This window comes from Zea mays, chromosome 9 (assembly GCF_902167145.1).
Source record: "Zea mays cultivar B73 chromosome 9, Zm-B73-REFERENCE-NAM-5.0, whole genome shotgun sequence".
NCBI lineage: Eukaryota > Viridiplantae > Streptophyta > Magnoliopsida > Poales > Poaceae > Zea > Zea mays.
In genome coordinates, this window is record NC_050104.1 from 16064484 (window position 1) to 16082563 (window position 18080).

At 42.2% G+C, this 18080-nt stretch overlaps 1 protein-coding gene across 1 annotated transcript; it reads left to right on the plus strand.

The window, feature by feature from the left end:
* Nucleotides 1–14602: 14602 nt before the first annotated feature.
* Nucleotides 14603–17825, plus strand: LOC103637999 (uncharacterized). Its single transcript, XM_020544523.1, has 5 exons — nucleotides 14603–14769; nucleotides 14967–14970; nucleotides 16514–16955; nucleotides 17385–17459; nucleotides 17675–17825. The coding sequence occupies exons 1-5, from the start codon at nucleotides 14638–14640 to the stop codon at nucleotides 17823–17825; spliced, it is 804 nt and encodes a 267-aa protein (XP_020400112.1). The 5' UTR covers nucleotides 14603–14637.
* The last annotated feature ends 255 nt before the right edge of the window (nucleotides 17826–18080 follow it).

Sequence of the window (18080 nt, forward strand, 5' to 3'; positions counted from 1 at the left end):
TAGATCTATCAGGTATTGCTTCAGCTCTTCGAAGGATTTCTGCTGAGCTGAACCCCATTGAAAGACTTCGGCCAACTTCAGCACTTCGAAGAATGGTAAATTTCTCTCTGCTGATCTAGATATGAATCGATTCAAAGATGTCAGTCTTCCTGTCAGCCGTTGAGCCCCCTTCTTTGTGCTTGGCGGCTCCATCCGAAGGATAGCTTTGATTTTATTTGGATTAGCTTCGATCCCTTTTGTTGAAACTAGACAGCAAAGGAATTTTCCCTTTTTACTCCAAAGACACATTTTTCTGGATTCAACTTCAGGCCAGCTTGCCTAAAATTAGCAAATGTTTCCTGCAGATCAACAATGTGATTTTCCTGCTTCATGCTTTTTACTATGATATCATCAACATATGTTAGCACATTTCTGCCTATCTGAGAGTGAAGGACTTTCGTTGTCATTCTACTGAAGCTTCCTCCAGCATCCGAAGATAACAATATGTGCCACTGGGGGTTATGAAGCTGGTTTTTGGATCATCTTCCTTCTTCATCTAGATTTGATGGTAGCCTGAATAACAATCTAGTAGACTCATGTGAAAGTTCCCTTTGACCCGGGAACAGGATCTGGATGTCGCCTAGAGGGGGGGGGGGTGAATAGGCGAATAAAACTTATTACTTTAAAACTTAAATTCTTACTCTACTCGAAGACTTAGTACGCAGTGGAATGAGAAGACTCTTCGAGTAGGTCGCAGCGGAATGGAAGATCCTGTCTCAATATGTCCTGCACTTCAAATCAAGCTTATAACACAGATAAGTATTGAAGTGCAGATATAAAAACGAGTAAGGCAGAGAGTCAGGATAGAACAGAGCACACAGACGCAAGGGTTTATCCCGAGGTTCGGCCAAGCCTGAAATGCTTGCCTAGTCCTCGTTGGAGTTAGCCACACCTGGGCTTGGAGTCTATTTCAACTCCTTCCTCCGTTTGCTCAGATCTGTCAATATGACAGATAGAGCCTTTCACTATTGAGTGGGGTTACAACAGAACCGCGGCTGCTTACAAACTTCTTGGCAGCACTCCGGCAGAGTAACGACACGCTCAAGACCTTGCTCTAGCTCTAAGCAGCACTTCTCCTCTCTCTAAAGGCTTATAGCTGTGCCTTCTACACAAACTATAGAGTTACACACACGAGGGAGAGTGAGAATTGATTCGAGTGATTTCTCTACTTGTTGGCTGCACTTGTATATTGCTTGAGGCGCCTAGGGGTCCCTTTTATAGGCACAAGGGGCCTAGGAGCCGTTGGAAGCAAACCAGGAAGGCAAATCTTGTCTTCTGTCGGGTGGCGCACCGGACAGTCCGGTGCACACCGGACACTGTCCGGTGCCCGATTTCTTTCCTTCTATGGCAAAGCCGACCGTTGCAGATGCGGGAGCCGTTGGCGCACCGGACATGTCCGGTGCACACCGGACAGTCCGGTGCCCCCATTCGACCGTTGGCTCGTCCACGTGTCACGCGCGGATTGCGCGGCCGACCGTTGCCCAAGCCGACCGTTGGCTCACCGGACAGTCCGGTGTACACCGGACAGTCCGGTGAATTATAGCCGATCGTCGCCAGACTTCTCCCGAGAGCGGCCTGTTTACTGGAGTTCAGCCTGGCGCACCGGACACTGTCCGGTGCACCACCGGACACTGTCCGGTGCACCACCGGACAGTCCGGTGTGCCAGACTGAGCTGCCTTGGCTGTACATAGCCGAGCCCTTTGCACTTCTCTTCTTTTCTTCTTCTTTCTGTTTCTAACACTTAGACAAGTATATTAGTCCACAAAACCAATGTACTAAGTATAGAAACATACCTTCTCTTAACCATTAAATCTATAGCATTCCACATGCTTGAGCTTTGATGTTGGACTCATAAATCATCAAGTTGGCTTGACTTGATCTAGATTGACATTTCTTAGCTCCAACATCCTGCACAGGTCACATAGAACATCTCCAAACATAGGAACAACCCAAACTAAAGATCAAGATGAACTTAGCTCTTTTGGGCTGCTTCCAGTTCTGGTTTTGACACTTGTTCTCCTTCTAGTGACCTTGATCTTGAGCCTTATGACTTACACCACATGACTGTAGCTTTTACCTCATTGGTTGTAAGTCACGTCCTTATGTAGTGATCCTTGATGTGTCGTAGCTGTTCTCAACTCGATCACCCTTGACTTTGCAAGCCTTCTTCTTCACCCTTGGCTTTGGGTTCCTCAGTCTCCTTGACCTTCTCCCGTGCACTTGGTACCTCGAAGCTCTTCTTGCCTCAGTCCTTGGCTTGATCAGTTGTCTCCGAGCTACTCACCCGAGTATCACTTTTGCAATGTCCATCTTACTTGTGATGTCCATCATGTATCCATAATCCAGTTCTTGGACCATCACATTTGTTCACTTGTGTTGAACCCTGTCAGCTTTCCACTAAGTACCTGTTCAACACTTAACACTCTTGTTAGTCCTTTAATTGAGTTGTCATCCAAACACCAAAACCACAAGAGAGCTTTCAATCTCCCCCTTTTTGGTGATTGATGGCAACACAATTAAAGCTTACATTAGAATATGATTTAAAGCACAAACTTTGAAATCTAAGTTTATAGAATTGCTCCCCCTAAATATGTGCTTACTTCAAAATCATAATTTTGGCCTAATATGCCAATTTGCACATACTTAGGCAATTCGAAGCATTTCTACACCTCAGCACTTTTTGGAATGCATTGTGTCAAAGATCAAACCATGATGCTATAACACACAAATGCACATAATCAGAGTTAAACACCATTCAATTTAGTGGATATCTCACAGGAATATCAACCTACCACTATTCACCATTAAGATACCAATTTAAACTCAAATACTAATTTAAAGCAATCTTAAGCACCATAAACCATATGCATCATAAGCACCATAAACCATATGCATCATTATCCACATGACTGTCTATTTCAGAATGAACACAATAGATGCCAATTAATTCATAGCAACGGAAGCACTAGTCCATATGATGCACCACATATAATACTGCAAGAAGCATATGAATAACACACTAGCAAAGCTCAAACTAACACATCACCAAAGCTCAAACTAACACATTACCCTTTAGGATAAGCTTTCCTCTCAGGTTGAGATATAAGCTTTAATGCACATATTCTCCCCCTTTGACATCAAACACCAAAACCATATTCAAGCAAGAACATAGGATGATGTCAAGGGACAGCAGGGTGTTAAGGAGGAGAGACACAGTATCAAAACTCCCCCTTACTTATTGAGCATATGCACTACCAACATTTAAGTAAGATACAAATACGCAAAAAGATTACCACTTCCTTTTGTACCTTTACCATGTTGTAGTGTACTTCCCATCTTGAGAGTATTTAATCTCTCGAGAGCTTCTCCACACTTGTGCCTGATTCTTTATCCTAACCTTTTCTTGTTGCTAAGACACCAGACTTAGAACAAGTTATAGTATTGGGCACAAGAAGAAACTTCTATTCTAGTGATTACCAAAAGATACCAATTGAAGCACACTACCAAGGCTACCAATTGAAAAATCATCACTGTCATAGCTCCATGATATTTCAAGATAAGCATCTAGGATCACCAACTATTATAGAGCACGAGCAACCTTTAAATACGTAATTACTTACAACTTTAGATACCAATTACTAGACTTGTGGAGGTACCCAAGTCCTGATCGCTCCATTTCTTGCTCATCTTCTCTTTTCCACCTTGAGACTATATAGGATCACTCAAAAAACAGTTAGTCTCAAAAGACACAAGTTATGTGTGCTCCCCCTAAAGTTGTGCATCAAGTATTTGAATGACTTGCACCTTGCACGTTCTAGCATCCTCAGAAGTAAAGGGGAAACATACTTTGGTCTAGGCATAATATATCAATTACATCACAACAAGATACCAATTGAATAGATGAGATAATACAACTTATGACTAGTGGAAACAATGCATGCCTCATGATATATAACATTTAAAAACACCAAGGCACGCTTCACACATGATGATCATTGCAACACATATACTAATTGAAAAACAACAAGATCATACATATAAAGCACAATGTCTAAGCACACCATGATTAAGAAGTATTTTCTTAGGTACACCAAAGGAAACAACATTTTAAAGCATAAAGCACCTAAGCCAAGATACTACCAATTGAAAGGCAAGAACATAGCTATGATCACAATCAACGGAACTTCAAGATATTCAATGAAATTGCATAGTTCCATTCTCCATACCTTTGCCTTTTACCTGAATGCCATGAGATTCATTCTTTTAGGTATTATGTAGTGAGAGCACATGTTGTCACCAATTTAGGGCACCTTTTGCTCATGCACCTCATAGCTCGAGAGGGTGCATTAGAGACACAACATGGATTTCTTGTTTTGGTATACACAGAGTACCAAGACAGAGTAATCATGTGAACATGGACTAAACAAAACTATCATGCTTGCACATAGGTTAATCATTAAAAAAAAACATAGCATGACTTACAAAAAGATACATGTTTATCCACATACACTAAGAGAGTTAATCATGGTGGATATAACAAATGAAAGAGCTACCCATGAATGATTCAAAAGATATATCCTATAGTGCACTAGTCATGATTAAACAAACATCATTATGATTCATTTAGCACAGGCAATCATAAAGCATAACTACTCCAAGGACAGGTAGCACAACAAGCTAACTTAAGAGCAATACTAAATTGCAGTTATGTACTTAAAATACACGAGTACCGTCCTTTGGAGAGCACGTTGTAGATTCTCATCAAAGTCCTTTACTTGATTCACCAATAATGATTCAGGACCTATACACCTTATTTCACTTGAGATGAACATGGGATTAGTGTTTTACAATAAATCAACCTCGGGTCAATAAACACCAAAACAATTAAAAAGCTTAAGCATAGAGTTTGATATAACCGTCTTAAGCTCTCCCATGGTCTCCAGTCCATCTCAAGGCACCTGCATGATCTAGTTAGCACAGTTTGGTACCCACCTAGGGATGGGTCCCTGACATTCAACTAAAAGTGCCTTTGGTACCCAAATAGTCTTTGTGCTAGTTCTAGGTGATCTCGTTATAGATCTAGCACAAGTGTATGATTTGGGTCTCCTAAGCGAATAAGATTGAGACAAATTTACTTGCTTAGGAACCTCACCTTTATTACATACCTTAGATAGATGACCCTGCTCACCATACTTGTAGCAGAAACGTCGCTTAACTTGACATGACGCTTGCTGTTTGTCATTTTCCTTGGTGAGAGTCATCTTGGAGGATGCACATTCTTGATTCTTCATGACCGGACATGAAGTGATCATGTGGTCCTTATTGTTGCATCCAAAACAACTCCTTGTCCCTTCATTCTTGTCTTTGTACGGACAAGACGCGATGAGGTGGCCTAACTTCTTGCACTTGAAGCACCTCCTTTTTCCTTTTCCCTTTTTGTACTTGAATGACATGGAGAGATGATCAGTGCAAACAACATGACTAATTGAATTTTTACCTTTTTTCTTGTTCATGTTGATTTCTTCATTTATAGCTTTGGGAACATTCTTCTTATTGAGCTTAACACTTGCTGCAGTTTTTCCTTTCTCAAGCTTCTTCACCACGCGCCCGTGGATATCTTGAGAGAGTTGAGCTAAGCGTCTTCTCCTCAGTTGTGGTTGCTTCTTATTCCCACAGAATTTCTTTTGTGACCCTAAAACTTGTTGCTCAATCAATGATTGGCTTTCTTTTGAGCAACAGGGGTTAGCACATGATGATATACAATCTAAATGCGCACACGTGCGAGAATGAGGTTCACATGAATTTAAGTTTGAAATTACAACCTCATGAGCAACATTAAGCATGATATGGTCATCAACTAATTTACTATGAGAGTATGACAACATATCATACTTTTCACTAAGAGCAAGCTTTTCTAAATTCATTGTTTCTACTTGACTTCTAAGCATAGAATTTTCAGTTTTAAGTTGAGCAACATTAGATAGAGCGTCATAATTATTACTTTGCTCAATTAACATTGAATCATACCGTTGGACCAAGACATCATGAGAGCACCTCAGCTCCTCATGTTCTTTGGTCATCTTCTCAAGGCTGTTGTTTGTTTTGATGAGAGTCTCCTCTAGCCTGAGAAGCGTCTCGCCTTGTTCCTTGTTCCTTCTCAACAACTTAACCAAGAGAGCTTTGTCCGCTTTGTTGAGATGGTTGTAGAAACGGCGAATCTCCTCTTCTTCCACATCATCGGTCTCATTTTCCCTGTCATTAATGTCAGTGGAAGCAATATAGGAAAAAGTACCTTGTGATGATGAAGATTCATCCTCGCTATCATCCTCATATTCCTCCTCATCATGGCTTTTGTCTCCACCGTCATTGTAAGCAATAAAACATTTATTATTAGTGGAGACCAAACCTATCGACGAGGTAGATTCATCGTTGGGTGTCCATCGTTCTTGATCTTCTCCCTTTGAATGGTTAGCATCACAAGCAATATAGGGAGTAGAAGTAGTACAATTTGCCACAAAATATTTTACTTTAATTCTATTCCATAAATCATGAGCATCAATCATTAAATCATTATCACTACTCATGATGGCAAAATAAGCACCTCTAGAAAGAGAATCAACTAAGATGCTACAAGCACGGTGATTGAGAGAAAAACATCTTAGTTCATCATTAGAGGGATTTTTACTAATATCGGATGGAAAAATACTTCTCCTAAATATCTGTCTCAAATCAGGATCAACACTCATGAAAGCATTATAAATAGAGACAGACCAAGATTTGTAATTAGAGCCATCGCCTAAAAGAAGTTCTACAGTTACCTCTTGTGACGACATCGTTATCTCCGGACGGCTAAGCCCACACTGGAGAGGCCTAGCTCCGATACCAATTGAAAGTTCCCTTTGACCCGGGAACAGGATCTGGATGTCGCCTAGAGGGGGGGTGAATAGGCGAATAAAACTTATTACTTTAAAACTTAAATTCTTACTCTACTCGAAGACTTAGTACGCAGTGGAATGAGAAGACTCTTCGAGTAGGTCGCAGCGGAATGGAAGATCCTGTCTCAATATGTCCTGCACTTCAAATCAAGCTTATAACACAGATAAGTATTGAAGTGCAGATATAAAAACGAGTAAGGTAGAGAGTCAGGATAGAACAGAGCACACAGACGCAAGGGTTTATCCCGAGGTTCGGCCAAGCCTGAAATGCTTGCCTAGTCCTCGTTGGAGTTAGCCACACCTGGGCTTAGAGTCTATTTCAACTCCTTCCTCCGTTTGCTCAGATCTGTCAATATGACAGATAGAGCCTTTCACTATTGAGTGGGGTTACAACAGAACCGCGGCTGCTTACAAACTTCTTGGCAGCACTCCGGCAGAGTAACGACACGCTCAAGACCTTGCTCTAGCTCTAAGCAGCACTTCTCCTCTCTCTAAAGGCTTATAGCTGTGCCTTCTACACAAACTATAGAGTTACACACACGAGGGAGAGTGAGAATTGATTCGAGTGATTTCTCTACTTGTTGGCTGCACTTGTATATTGCTTGAGGCGCCTAGGGGTCCCTTTTATAGGCACAAGGGGCCTAGGAGCCGTTGGAAGCAAACCAGGAAGGCAAATCTTGTCTTCTGTCGGGTGGCGCACCGGACAGTCCGGTGCACACCGGACACTGTCCGGTGCCCGATTTCTTTCCTTCTATGGCAAAGCCGACCGTTGCAGATGCGGGAGCCGTTGGCGCACCGGACATGTCCGGTGCACACCGGACAGTCCGGTGCCCCCATTCGACCGTTGGCTCGTCCACGTGTCACGCGCGGATTGCGCGGCCGACCGTTGCCCAAGCCGACCGTTGGCTCACCGGACAGTCCGGTGTATACCGGACAGTCCGGTGAATTATAGCCGATCGTCGCCAGACTTCTCCCGAGAGCGGCCTGTTTACTGGAGTTCAGCCTGGCGCACCGGACACTGTCCGGTGCACCACCGGACACTGTCCGGTGCACCACCGGACAGTCCGGTGTGCCAGACTGAGCTGCCTTGGCTGTACATAGCCGAGCCCTTTGCACTTCTCTTCTTTTCTTCTTCTTTCTGTTTCTAACACTTAGACAAGTATATTAGTCCACAAAACCAATGTACTAAGTATAGAAACATACCTTCTCTTAACCATTAAATCTATAGCATTCCACATGCTTGAGCTTTGATGTTGGACTCATAAATCATCAAGTTGGCTTGACTTGATCTAGATTGACATTTCTTAGCTCCAACATCCTGCACAGGTCACATAGAACATCTCCAAACATAGGAACAACCCAAACTAAAGATCAAGATGAACTTAGCTCTTTTGGGCTGCTTCCAGTTCTGGTTTTGACACTTGTTCTCCTTCTAGTGACCTTGATCTCCTTCTTAGAGCTTGATCTTGAGCCTTATGACTTACACCACATGACTGTAGCTTTTACCTCATTGGTTGTAAGTCACGTCCTTATGTAGTGATCCTTGATGTGTCGTAGCTGTTCTCAACTCGATCACCCTTGACTTTGCAAGCCTTCTTCTTCACCCTTGGCTTTGGGTTCCTCAGTCTCCTTGACCTTCTCCCGTGCACTTGGTACCTCGAAGCTCTTCTTGCCTCAGTCCTTGGCTTGATCAGTTGTCTCCGAGCTACTCACCCGAGTATCACTTTTGCAATGTCCATCTTACTTGTGATGTCCATCATGTATCCATAATCCAGTTCTTGGACCATCACATTTGTTCACTTGTGTTGAACCCTGTCAGCTTTCCACTAAGTACCTGTTCAACACTTAACACTCTTGTTAGTCCTTTAATTGAGTTGTCATCCAAACACCAAAACCACAAGAGAGCTTTCAATCATGAGCTCTGACGAAGCTGCTACATCTACTAGAGAATCTATTCTTGGTAATGGGAACTCATCCTTTGGACAAGCCTTGTTGAGATCAGTAAAATCAATTCACATTCTCCATTTACCATTGGCCTTCTTCACCATAACAGTATTGGCTAACCATTCTGGGTATTTTACTTCTCTGATGACTCTAGCACTAAGAAGTCTTTTCACTTCATTCCGAGCACCTTCGGCTTTGTCATCAGACATTTTCCGAAGCCTTTGCTTTCTGGGTCTGAAGGATGGATCGACATTGAGCGAATGTTCAATGACATCCCTGTTGACACCACAGAGATCGTTGGCTGACCATGCGAAGACATCTTTGTTGTTGAACAAAAACCTTGTTAGAGTTTTCTCCTGTTCCTCAGACAATTGAGATCCCAGCAATACCTTCTGCTCTGCTATATCTTCACATAAGAGCATGGGCTTCGGTTGATCGGCCGAAGCAGCCTTCTCCCTTCTGTACTTGTACTGCTCACAAGCTTCGGCTCCATTTATATTATGAATTGCTTTTGAATCTGTCCAGTTTCCTTCAGCCTTTCTGGCAGCTTACTGACTTCCATGAATAGCAATAGGCCCTTGATCCGAAGGTATCTTCATGCATAGATATGCTGGATGAAGAATTGCTTCAAAAGCATTGAGTGTCCCACGACCAATGATTGCATTGTAGGGGTACTCCATGTTGACAATATCAAACACAACTTGCTCAGTCCTTGTATTGTTGACAAATCTGAAGGTCACTGGCATCGTGATCTTGCCGAGCGCTACAATATGCCTTCCTCCGAAGCCACAAAGAGGGTGTGTAGCATCATGAAACTTATCCTCTGGCTCTTGCATCCGTCTGAAGGCCTTAGCAAATATAATATCTGCTGCACTGCCTGTATCAACTAGAACATTGTGGACCAGAAATCCTTTGATAACGCAAGAAATAACCATAGCATCATTGTGAGGGTAATCCTTGAGCTGAAGGTCCTCTTGGGAGAAGGTAATTGGGATGTGGGACCATCTCGACTTGATGAAGGGTCCCTGCACCCCGACATGTTGTACCCTTCTCCGTGCCTCCTTCTTCTGCTTCTTGTTGGCCGGCTCTGAGCATGAACCGCCTGTTATCGGGACTACCAGCTTCGTAGCCGAAGCAGCTCTAGCTTGGTTGTTGAACGAAGCCATCAACTCAAAAAGTGGAAGTGAGTTCACCGGAGGTGGGCGCCAATGTTGGGGACTTGTTCTCAAATGCTATGAATTAAGAACAAGGCAACATAAAATGTTAAATATTAATGCCCTTCGTCCACTGAAGCATTATCTCCTCAAGGATTTAATGAACTTCGGACGAAGGCCATGAGCAAGATATCACGAAGGTCATACCTTCGTAATTAGAGTTATAAAACAATGTAGGACGAAATATAAAAAATATGAAACATAAGGGAATGATATATCAAAAACACATAAGATTATTCACATACTTTATTATACAAACCTAAATATTAAAACATAATATTTAGGTACATTTATACCTTCGCCTTGGCCGAAAGCAATAATTCCAGCGTAATGTGCCGGTGATTACAAGATTGCGTGAACAGTACAGGGGTACTGTTCACCTATTTATAGGCACAGGACGCAGCCTGTGTATAATTACATTTATGCCCTTTACAATCAACTACAATAATGACACAGAATAACATGGGTCTTTAGGTCATTTCATCTTTAAGTCGGTTCATCCCTTCGTCTTGAGACATGTCACTGTGCCGAAGCTTTACAGGCGATAGCTTCGGCACTGCTTTTGAGAGGATCTGCCGAAGGTGTTTCTTTCTTTAGGATCTACGGCTACGAAGCGTACCCCCAACATTAATGGTCAACAAACTGAAGCAATCAAGCACATGCGAGGGGTATGTCAGGGAGACCCACTATCGCATTTTTCTCTTCATTCTCGTAATGGATCCTCTTCAGCGTATGATTGAAATGGCAGCCCATGAGGGGCTCTTTTGGGTCGGGTATTACCTAATGGGGCGAAGTTTTGCTGCTCCCTATATGCAGATGATGCGGGGGTGTTTGTTAAAGCAGATAAAATAGACCTCAAAGTTCTGAAAAGAATTCTGGAAGCTTTCGAAGGTTGTTCGGGTCTAAAGATCAATTTTGAAAAAAACAGAAATTTTCCTGATATGGTATCCAAAATCTTTATGGCCAACTTTAGTGGAAGTTTTTCCTGGAAAGTACTCTATATTCCCTGGAAAGTATGTCGGACTACCTCTCCACTTCAGGAATATAAAAAGAATTGAATTCCAGCCAATAATAGAGAAAATCAATAAAAGGCTAGCTAGCTGGAAAGGTAGACTTTTTTCAAAGGCAGGTAGGGAAACCTTGGTTAAATCTGTGTTGACCGTGCAACCGATTTATCTACTAACTGTTTTCCCAGCTCAAAAATGGTTACTTAAAAGGATTGATAAGATCAAAAGAAATTTCCTTTGGAAAGGAGAAAATCTGGACTCATGCAAAGGGGGTCATTGTCTGATGAATTGGGCTACAACTTGTTTACCAAAGAATAAGGGGGGTCTTGGCATCCTTGATCTAGAGCGCTTTGCAAGAGCGTTAAGACTTCGTCGGCTGTGGCTTCGGTGGACAGATAAAGATAAAGCATGGACTCGCTTGCAACTCCCTTGTGATAAAGCAGATGTCGATCTATTCAATGCATCCACAACTGTAACAATTGGAAACGGCGAAACAACTAATTTTTGGAGATCGAGCTGGATTTGGGGTCAGACGCCAAGGAACATTGCACCAACCTTATACATGAAAGCCAAGAGGAAGAATATCTCGGTGTGCCAAGCCCTTAGAAACAATTGCTGGATGCACTTCTGCTCTCCTTACACACAAGATGAAGAAATAAAAGAATTCATCTCCCTCTGGCAGGGTATCAATAACACACATGAACTCAATGATCTTGATGATACTATTTTATGGAGGTGGACGGCTGATGGGAAATACAGCACAAGTAGCGCATACAAAATTCAGTTCACCACGAACTTTTGTAAAATGAAAATTTGTCCTATCTGGAAGGCGAGAACTGAGCCCAAATGTTGCTTCTTCACATGGACCTTGTTGCATAACAGAATTCTGACTGCGGACAACCTCTGAAAGCGAGGATGGCCTTGCAATCCAATTTGTTGCCTATGCAATTTATCACAGGAAACTATGGCCCATTTATGTAAAGACTGTCCGTTTTCTGCAGAGGCGTGGGGCAGGATCCTTTCTTGGGCCAATCTGTCCTTCCTACGTGGCATTTCTAGCCTCGGATCGTTGTACGACTGGTGGAAGAGATTAAAGAGTCGTTGCTGCAAAGAGTCAAAGAAGATTTTCTATGTGCTTCTCATCTGCTTCTGGTGAAATATATGGTTGGAAAGAAACAACAGAATTTTCCAGAGACAACAGAGATCTACGGTCCAAGTTGCACAACTGGTGAAAGATCAAGTTGGGAGCCTTTAGTGTATCTTAGATAGATCAGTGGATGGTGGCTTTTTTTTGTAATTTGTTTTTTCTTTTTCCGGTGTGTTTTTCGGTCCTGTGGATTATCTTATTTTTTCCTAATCTAATACAATGAAGAGGCAAGTCTTTTGCCGCTTCCTTTCAAAAAAATATATTTAAATCTATAAATATAGATCTAAATATTATATCAATAGTTTAGGTATCAAAACGACTTTAAGTGAGTAAGCCATGAACTAAAAAGTTATATATCTCCTCAAAATGAAACCTATATTTTTCATATAATTGTTATCTTTATCTGAGCTCATATATAGAATTTGTTAAAAAAGTAGCAAAAAAACTGAAAATTCCAGAAAATCCGCCGTCTCAATTGGTGGAATTCACTTACCGGCCGTCACTTAAGGGTTAATTTGGTGACAAGGGGATCACGGGAAGATTGGAGGGGATTGAGGGGGAAATAAACTAATTTCTCCCTCAATCCCCTCCAATCCTCCTAGGATCTTGGGTCACCAAATCAGCCCTAAAGCGGCGACAGTAGTATATAGCTTTGCAAATTGTGTTTGGAACAAATATTTTTGCAAAAATAAATTTGAAGAACATACAATTTTTTTAAAAAATATGCCGCAGCATTGAGACCTAGAGTTATGCCCATCTGCGAACTTCGAAGTTGCGTCTCCATTTTCAATAAAACAACTGTCACGGTTGATCTTACCCCATTCCGGCCTTGTTTGGGAGCCTCATAACCGACCGGTTTACCGGTCTAAACCCATGTCGCCCAGTACCCGTGTGGGAAAATACCAGTGTGAGCTATGTGGCATTTGGAAGCCCACGGGAGGGAAAAGTATCACCCGTGTTGGGACCGGTTTTCTCGGGTGGAGAAAACACGCCTCCGAAGGCCGGGCACACAACACTCACCGAGGCTCCAGCTCCACTCCCCGTCTCGTCTCCTCCTTTCGATTTAGCCGCCGCAGCCCTCAGCCACCGCCGTCGCCGTCGCCACCTGCCTCGCCTCCTCTTCTAGATCCAGCCGCCGCCGCCGCCTCACCCACGGATCTGAGGAAGAAGACGCAGATCTGGTGAGCTTCCACCCTTTTTGGCTTCTGTCCATCGCTGGCGCGCGGACCTCCCTCCTCTGTTGGTCCGTCGCCTGTTCATCCCACCTGCATCTCCTCGGTAGCACACTGCACACATCCTCTGCATTCATATGATCGTCATGCATCACCTCCATCCATTCGTTCGGCTCGTTTGGTTAGCTGCTGCTTGGCTGCAGCTGCATCTATAGCCTAACATCCGAAGCAGATGATAGCTCCTATGGCTGCTACTGCTTGTACGACTGCAGCCAAAGTTGGGCAGTCGAATAACCCTGTTCTTGCCAATAACAGCGTGCTGGGGTCTGTGCTAGTGATAGGTGGCATGTACCTGCTGCTGTGCGGCAAGAGGCAGGAGGCCCTACACTATCCTCCCGCTCCTCCAAAGAATTATGATCTCTTTTGTGTAGCACAACTGACCGCTTGTTTGTACCAGTACTAGCATTAAGAGCAGACTTCTTTCTTCTGCAAATTATACGCAGTTGTTGCTCACATTTTCGTGTCCATGCTTCTGTCAATAGTATGTTTATTTGTTTGCTGCACACAAAAAGTCAAGGGAAAAAAGGCTGAAGAGCCTATCAAGTACTATCATCCATGTCCATGCTTATGTCATTAGTATGTTTGTTTGTTTATCACTAGCACTGACCCCTATCAAGTACTGAGAATCTGAGACTTGTGTATGTTAAATTTATGTTTGTTTCTGTTCTTGTGTATGTTAATTTGCTTTTCTTATTTAAGACATTTGCTTATTGGCCTTGCCCTTGTTTTTTTATTTATGTGTAGTCTGCATTTATCGATTCAGAGGCTGAAGGAACAGGGTATAACAGCTAAGACATCTTCTCAAAATCTGAAGGTATTCAACTGATTAACTATCTCCTAAAGTTAGATTTTCATTTCTACTATCGTATATACTAAACTGGTGTTAGTTAGTATTGCTTATCCAACTATATGTCGTACATACTATGCTGAGGTCATCAGTTAGCGTTTCTTGTGTTTGAATTATATATCTGAATGCCAAGCTAGTCGTGATAATTATATCTCTCTATATATAATAGATAATGAGTTCCTGGGAGGAGGATGCTAGACAATTTCTTCTAGACCAGGAAGAAGATGATGATGAACTCTTCTTAGTAATTGTCCCTGCTGTTCTCGCGGCCATGCAAGAAGAGAAAAGGGCAGTCCATACTTCTTCTCTTACTGGCGCTATGAAGATTAAGGAAGTTCTAGAAGGGCATGAAATTTGGAGCAAAGTTGAGTTTAGGATGGAGCCAAATATTTTCAGAGCGATAGTAGCTTTTCTTAGAGCTGAGGATCTTCTACATGACACATGAGGTGTTACTGTTGAAGAACAGTTTGGCATGTTTATGTACATGATCTCGCATAATGCTACTAATCAAGATATGCAAAAATGGTTTCAACACAGTGGTGAAACCATTCACAGGAAGATAAATGAAGTCTTTGATATAATTCCAGCCTTGACAAGTAGGTTTGTAAAGCTTTCAAGTTCAGTACAGACTCACATCAAAATTGTAACCGACTCCCGTTTCATGCCTTTTTTCCAGGTAGACATAAAACCCAAGAATTTCTAATTCCTTCTTAGGTTTTTATGCCTCTAATTGTCTCTTTCCTAACATGCAGAATTGCATTGGTGCCATAGACGGTACTCATATTCCTATCACTATCTCAGAAGACAAGGCTGCTCCATACAGAAATAGGAAAGGGTCTTTATCCCATAATGTTATGGTAGCTTGCGATTTTAATTTAAACTTTACCTTCATTTCGTGTGGATGGGAAGGATCCGCATCAGATGCGGGGGTTCTTCGTTCAGCACTTGACAGAGGATTCCATGTGCCAGAAGGAAAGTTTTATCTTGTCGATGGTGGATATGCAAATACACCATCATTCATTGCCCCTTATCGAGGAGTTCGGTACCACTTAATCGAGTTTAGGAGTCGACGTTCCTATGCCAACTACAAAGAGCTCTTTAACCATCGCCACGCAATCCTTCGGAACCATATAGAGAGGGATATAGGTGTCTTGAAGAAGATGTTTCCTATTCTAAAAGTCGGAACTTTCTATCCTATTCAGTCTCAGGTTAAGATTCCAGCGGTAGCAGCTGTCTTTCATAATGTCATTAAACAACATAATGGCCAGGAAGGGTGGCTAGATCACCTCCCAGGCAACATTGAACCGTCTCAATATGTCGATGTCCCAGAGGGAGAAGTCAACTACCCTACCGGCTCAGAGTCTGTTGATGGAAACATTTTAAGGGATGACATTGCGATGCAGATGTGGGTTGCACACAATGTTTAGTAGATGTGATAGCACTTGTATCGTTATTTATGTACTTGATGCACCTAATATTGTATCTTATTTAAGTACTTCTTGCACACAATTTAATTTTTATATGTAATTTAAAATAGTAATGGCAGATGAAGCATCTAGGGAGAATTGGAACTTCTTATATGAGAAGGGTTTAATTGAAGTATTAACTGAGCACAAGGTTGATACCAGATTTAAGGGACAGAATGGTTGGAACTCAGATGGTTGGAGAAGCATCACTTGTAAGTTCAATGAGAAATTCCCCTCAGCACATTTCACAAAGAAACAACTTCAAGACAAGGAGAAAGATTTGAAAGCAAGCTACAAGGCCATAAGCAACGCAAAGAATGAGAGTGGTATAGGATGGAATGAGACTATGGGGATGATATTAGCTGAACCAGATTTGTGGGAGAAGTGTGCACGTGTAAGTTATTCTCTCTCTCTTTTGATAAAGTAGTATCATTCCAAAACATGCCTTCGTACTAAATATATGTTGTATTCAACAGAAATTCCCCAAATTAAAGAAGCATCGCAAGAATGGGTTTCCTCTGTTTAGGAGCTGTGAGGCCTTGTATGAAGGTAGTCATATATCTTTCTGACTTCTACTAAACAGATATGAGTTTTTATGAAGAAACACTTTGACTTTTTTTATAGGGAGCATTGCTAGAGGTGACATGAGTTTCACTTCTACTGAACCGGTGCTACATGTAGCATCTGTTGATGAACCGGTGCTACATGTACCACGAGCGGGCAGCGAGATCAATGTTGCTGGACCAAGTGTGGGCAATGAGACTAATGTTGCTGGACTAACTTTGGATCGAGAGGCTTGTGAAGTTCAGTCACCACCTTCTGGTACGTCAGTACATGGAAGCGGGAAAAAGAGGAAGAAAAGTCAAGTTGCAAGTGTTTTGGATGACTATTTGGAGCACAAGAAGAACCAAACAAATAAGACTGTGGAGGCGTTCCTTGAGAAGAAGACTCGTGGAGAGGAGTCTATGGATAGGTGTATCCACATATTTGAAGCTATGGAGGACTTGACAGATGAGGAGAAGGCCATTGCAGCAGAGGTGTTCGAAAATGAATTGTATCGGGAGATGTTTCTGAAGCTAACAATTCACAACGTGCGGCTGATTTGGCTTCGGAGGAAGATAAGGTATGTGTGTATATATATGCCCTTCCTTCCTCTTTGAAAACAATTGTAAAGTCTAAAAAAACTTGTGTATTTACTTCCTTTCTAATTTCAGTAGGATTACATCTACCTGATAGATGGAGAAGGTGTGACTGATGGCTTTGGTGCAAACATAGGTATGCCTCTCATGTTTCTAAACCCATAGGAAAGTCTCAATATGGTCTTTGCAATGTTTTTCCAACAAGATCTCTTCAGTTATTTTCTGAGTATTTAGTTATTGTCTTATTCAAGTGCTCAAAGTTGATTTTGGTTGATTCTGTTAAAATTCATATATGCATTTTCTTAATTATATATCCATTTCATTCTCTTGTGGAAGAAGTTAATGTTTCATGATTTTCAAGTTTGCTCATTAGCATCAGCAGGATCTAACAGTTTGAAACTTATAATTTGCAGTTTCGTGGAGTGTTTGTTCCTTTTGGAAGAAGTTGCTACTATCGTACAACTGAAGCTCACCAAGGTCTACCAGAGGTTTCTGCTGCTATTTTGTTTGAATTTTTCGAAAAGCCAATAGCAACAAGTATCTCATTGTGTGTTGAGGACAGAGATATTTTGTTGCACGGTCCAACATTTGCGATCAGAATTATTTGCTATTGAAAATTTGAGATATTTGCTACATAGTATTTTTGATATTGCTATTGGATGATTTTTGTTACCTACACTGCTTGCTTATTTGTTACCCGCAGTAATGTATGCCAAACAGACATAGGGCACATGTGCCCCCGGGGACTGTACCACACGTGGGAACAACAGTGCAGGTATTGCCCCTGCCGGTTGTGGCTGGCCGGTGTGGCCCGGTACCTGCTCCCAAACGAGGCCTCCAAGTTCCAGCTTTAAAGAGCATAAAACTAAGTTAGACGAAATACGCACTAGTAGAAAAGAGCTCAAAGCCTGCGGCACCCATAAATTATCACTGGCGGTTTCAGTTACCGCGCGCCAGTAAAAAAACCAGGTGGGCCCGGCTTGGGAACCGCCAGTGGAAACCTATTTCCACTGGCGGTTCTCTTAACACAGCCGCCAGTGGAAATAGGATATTTCCACTGGCGGTTGGTGTAACAGAACCGCCAGTGAAAATCTAATTTCCACTAGCGG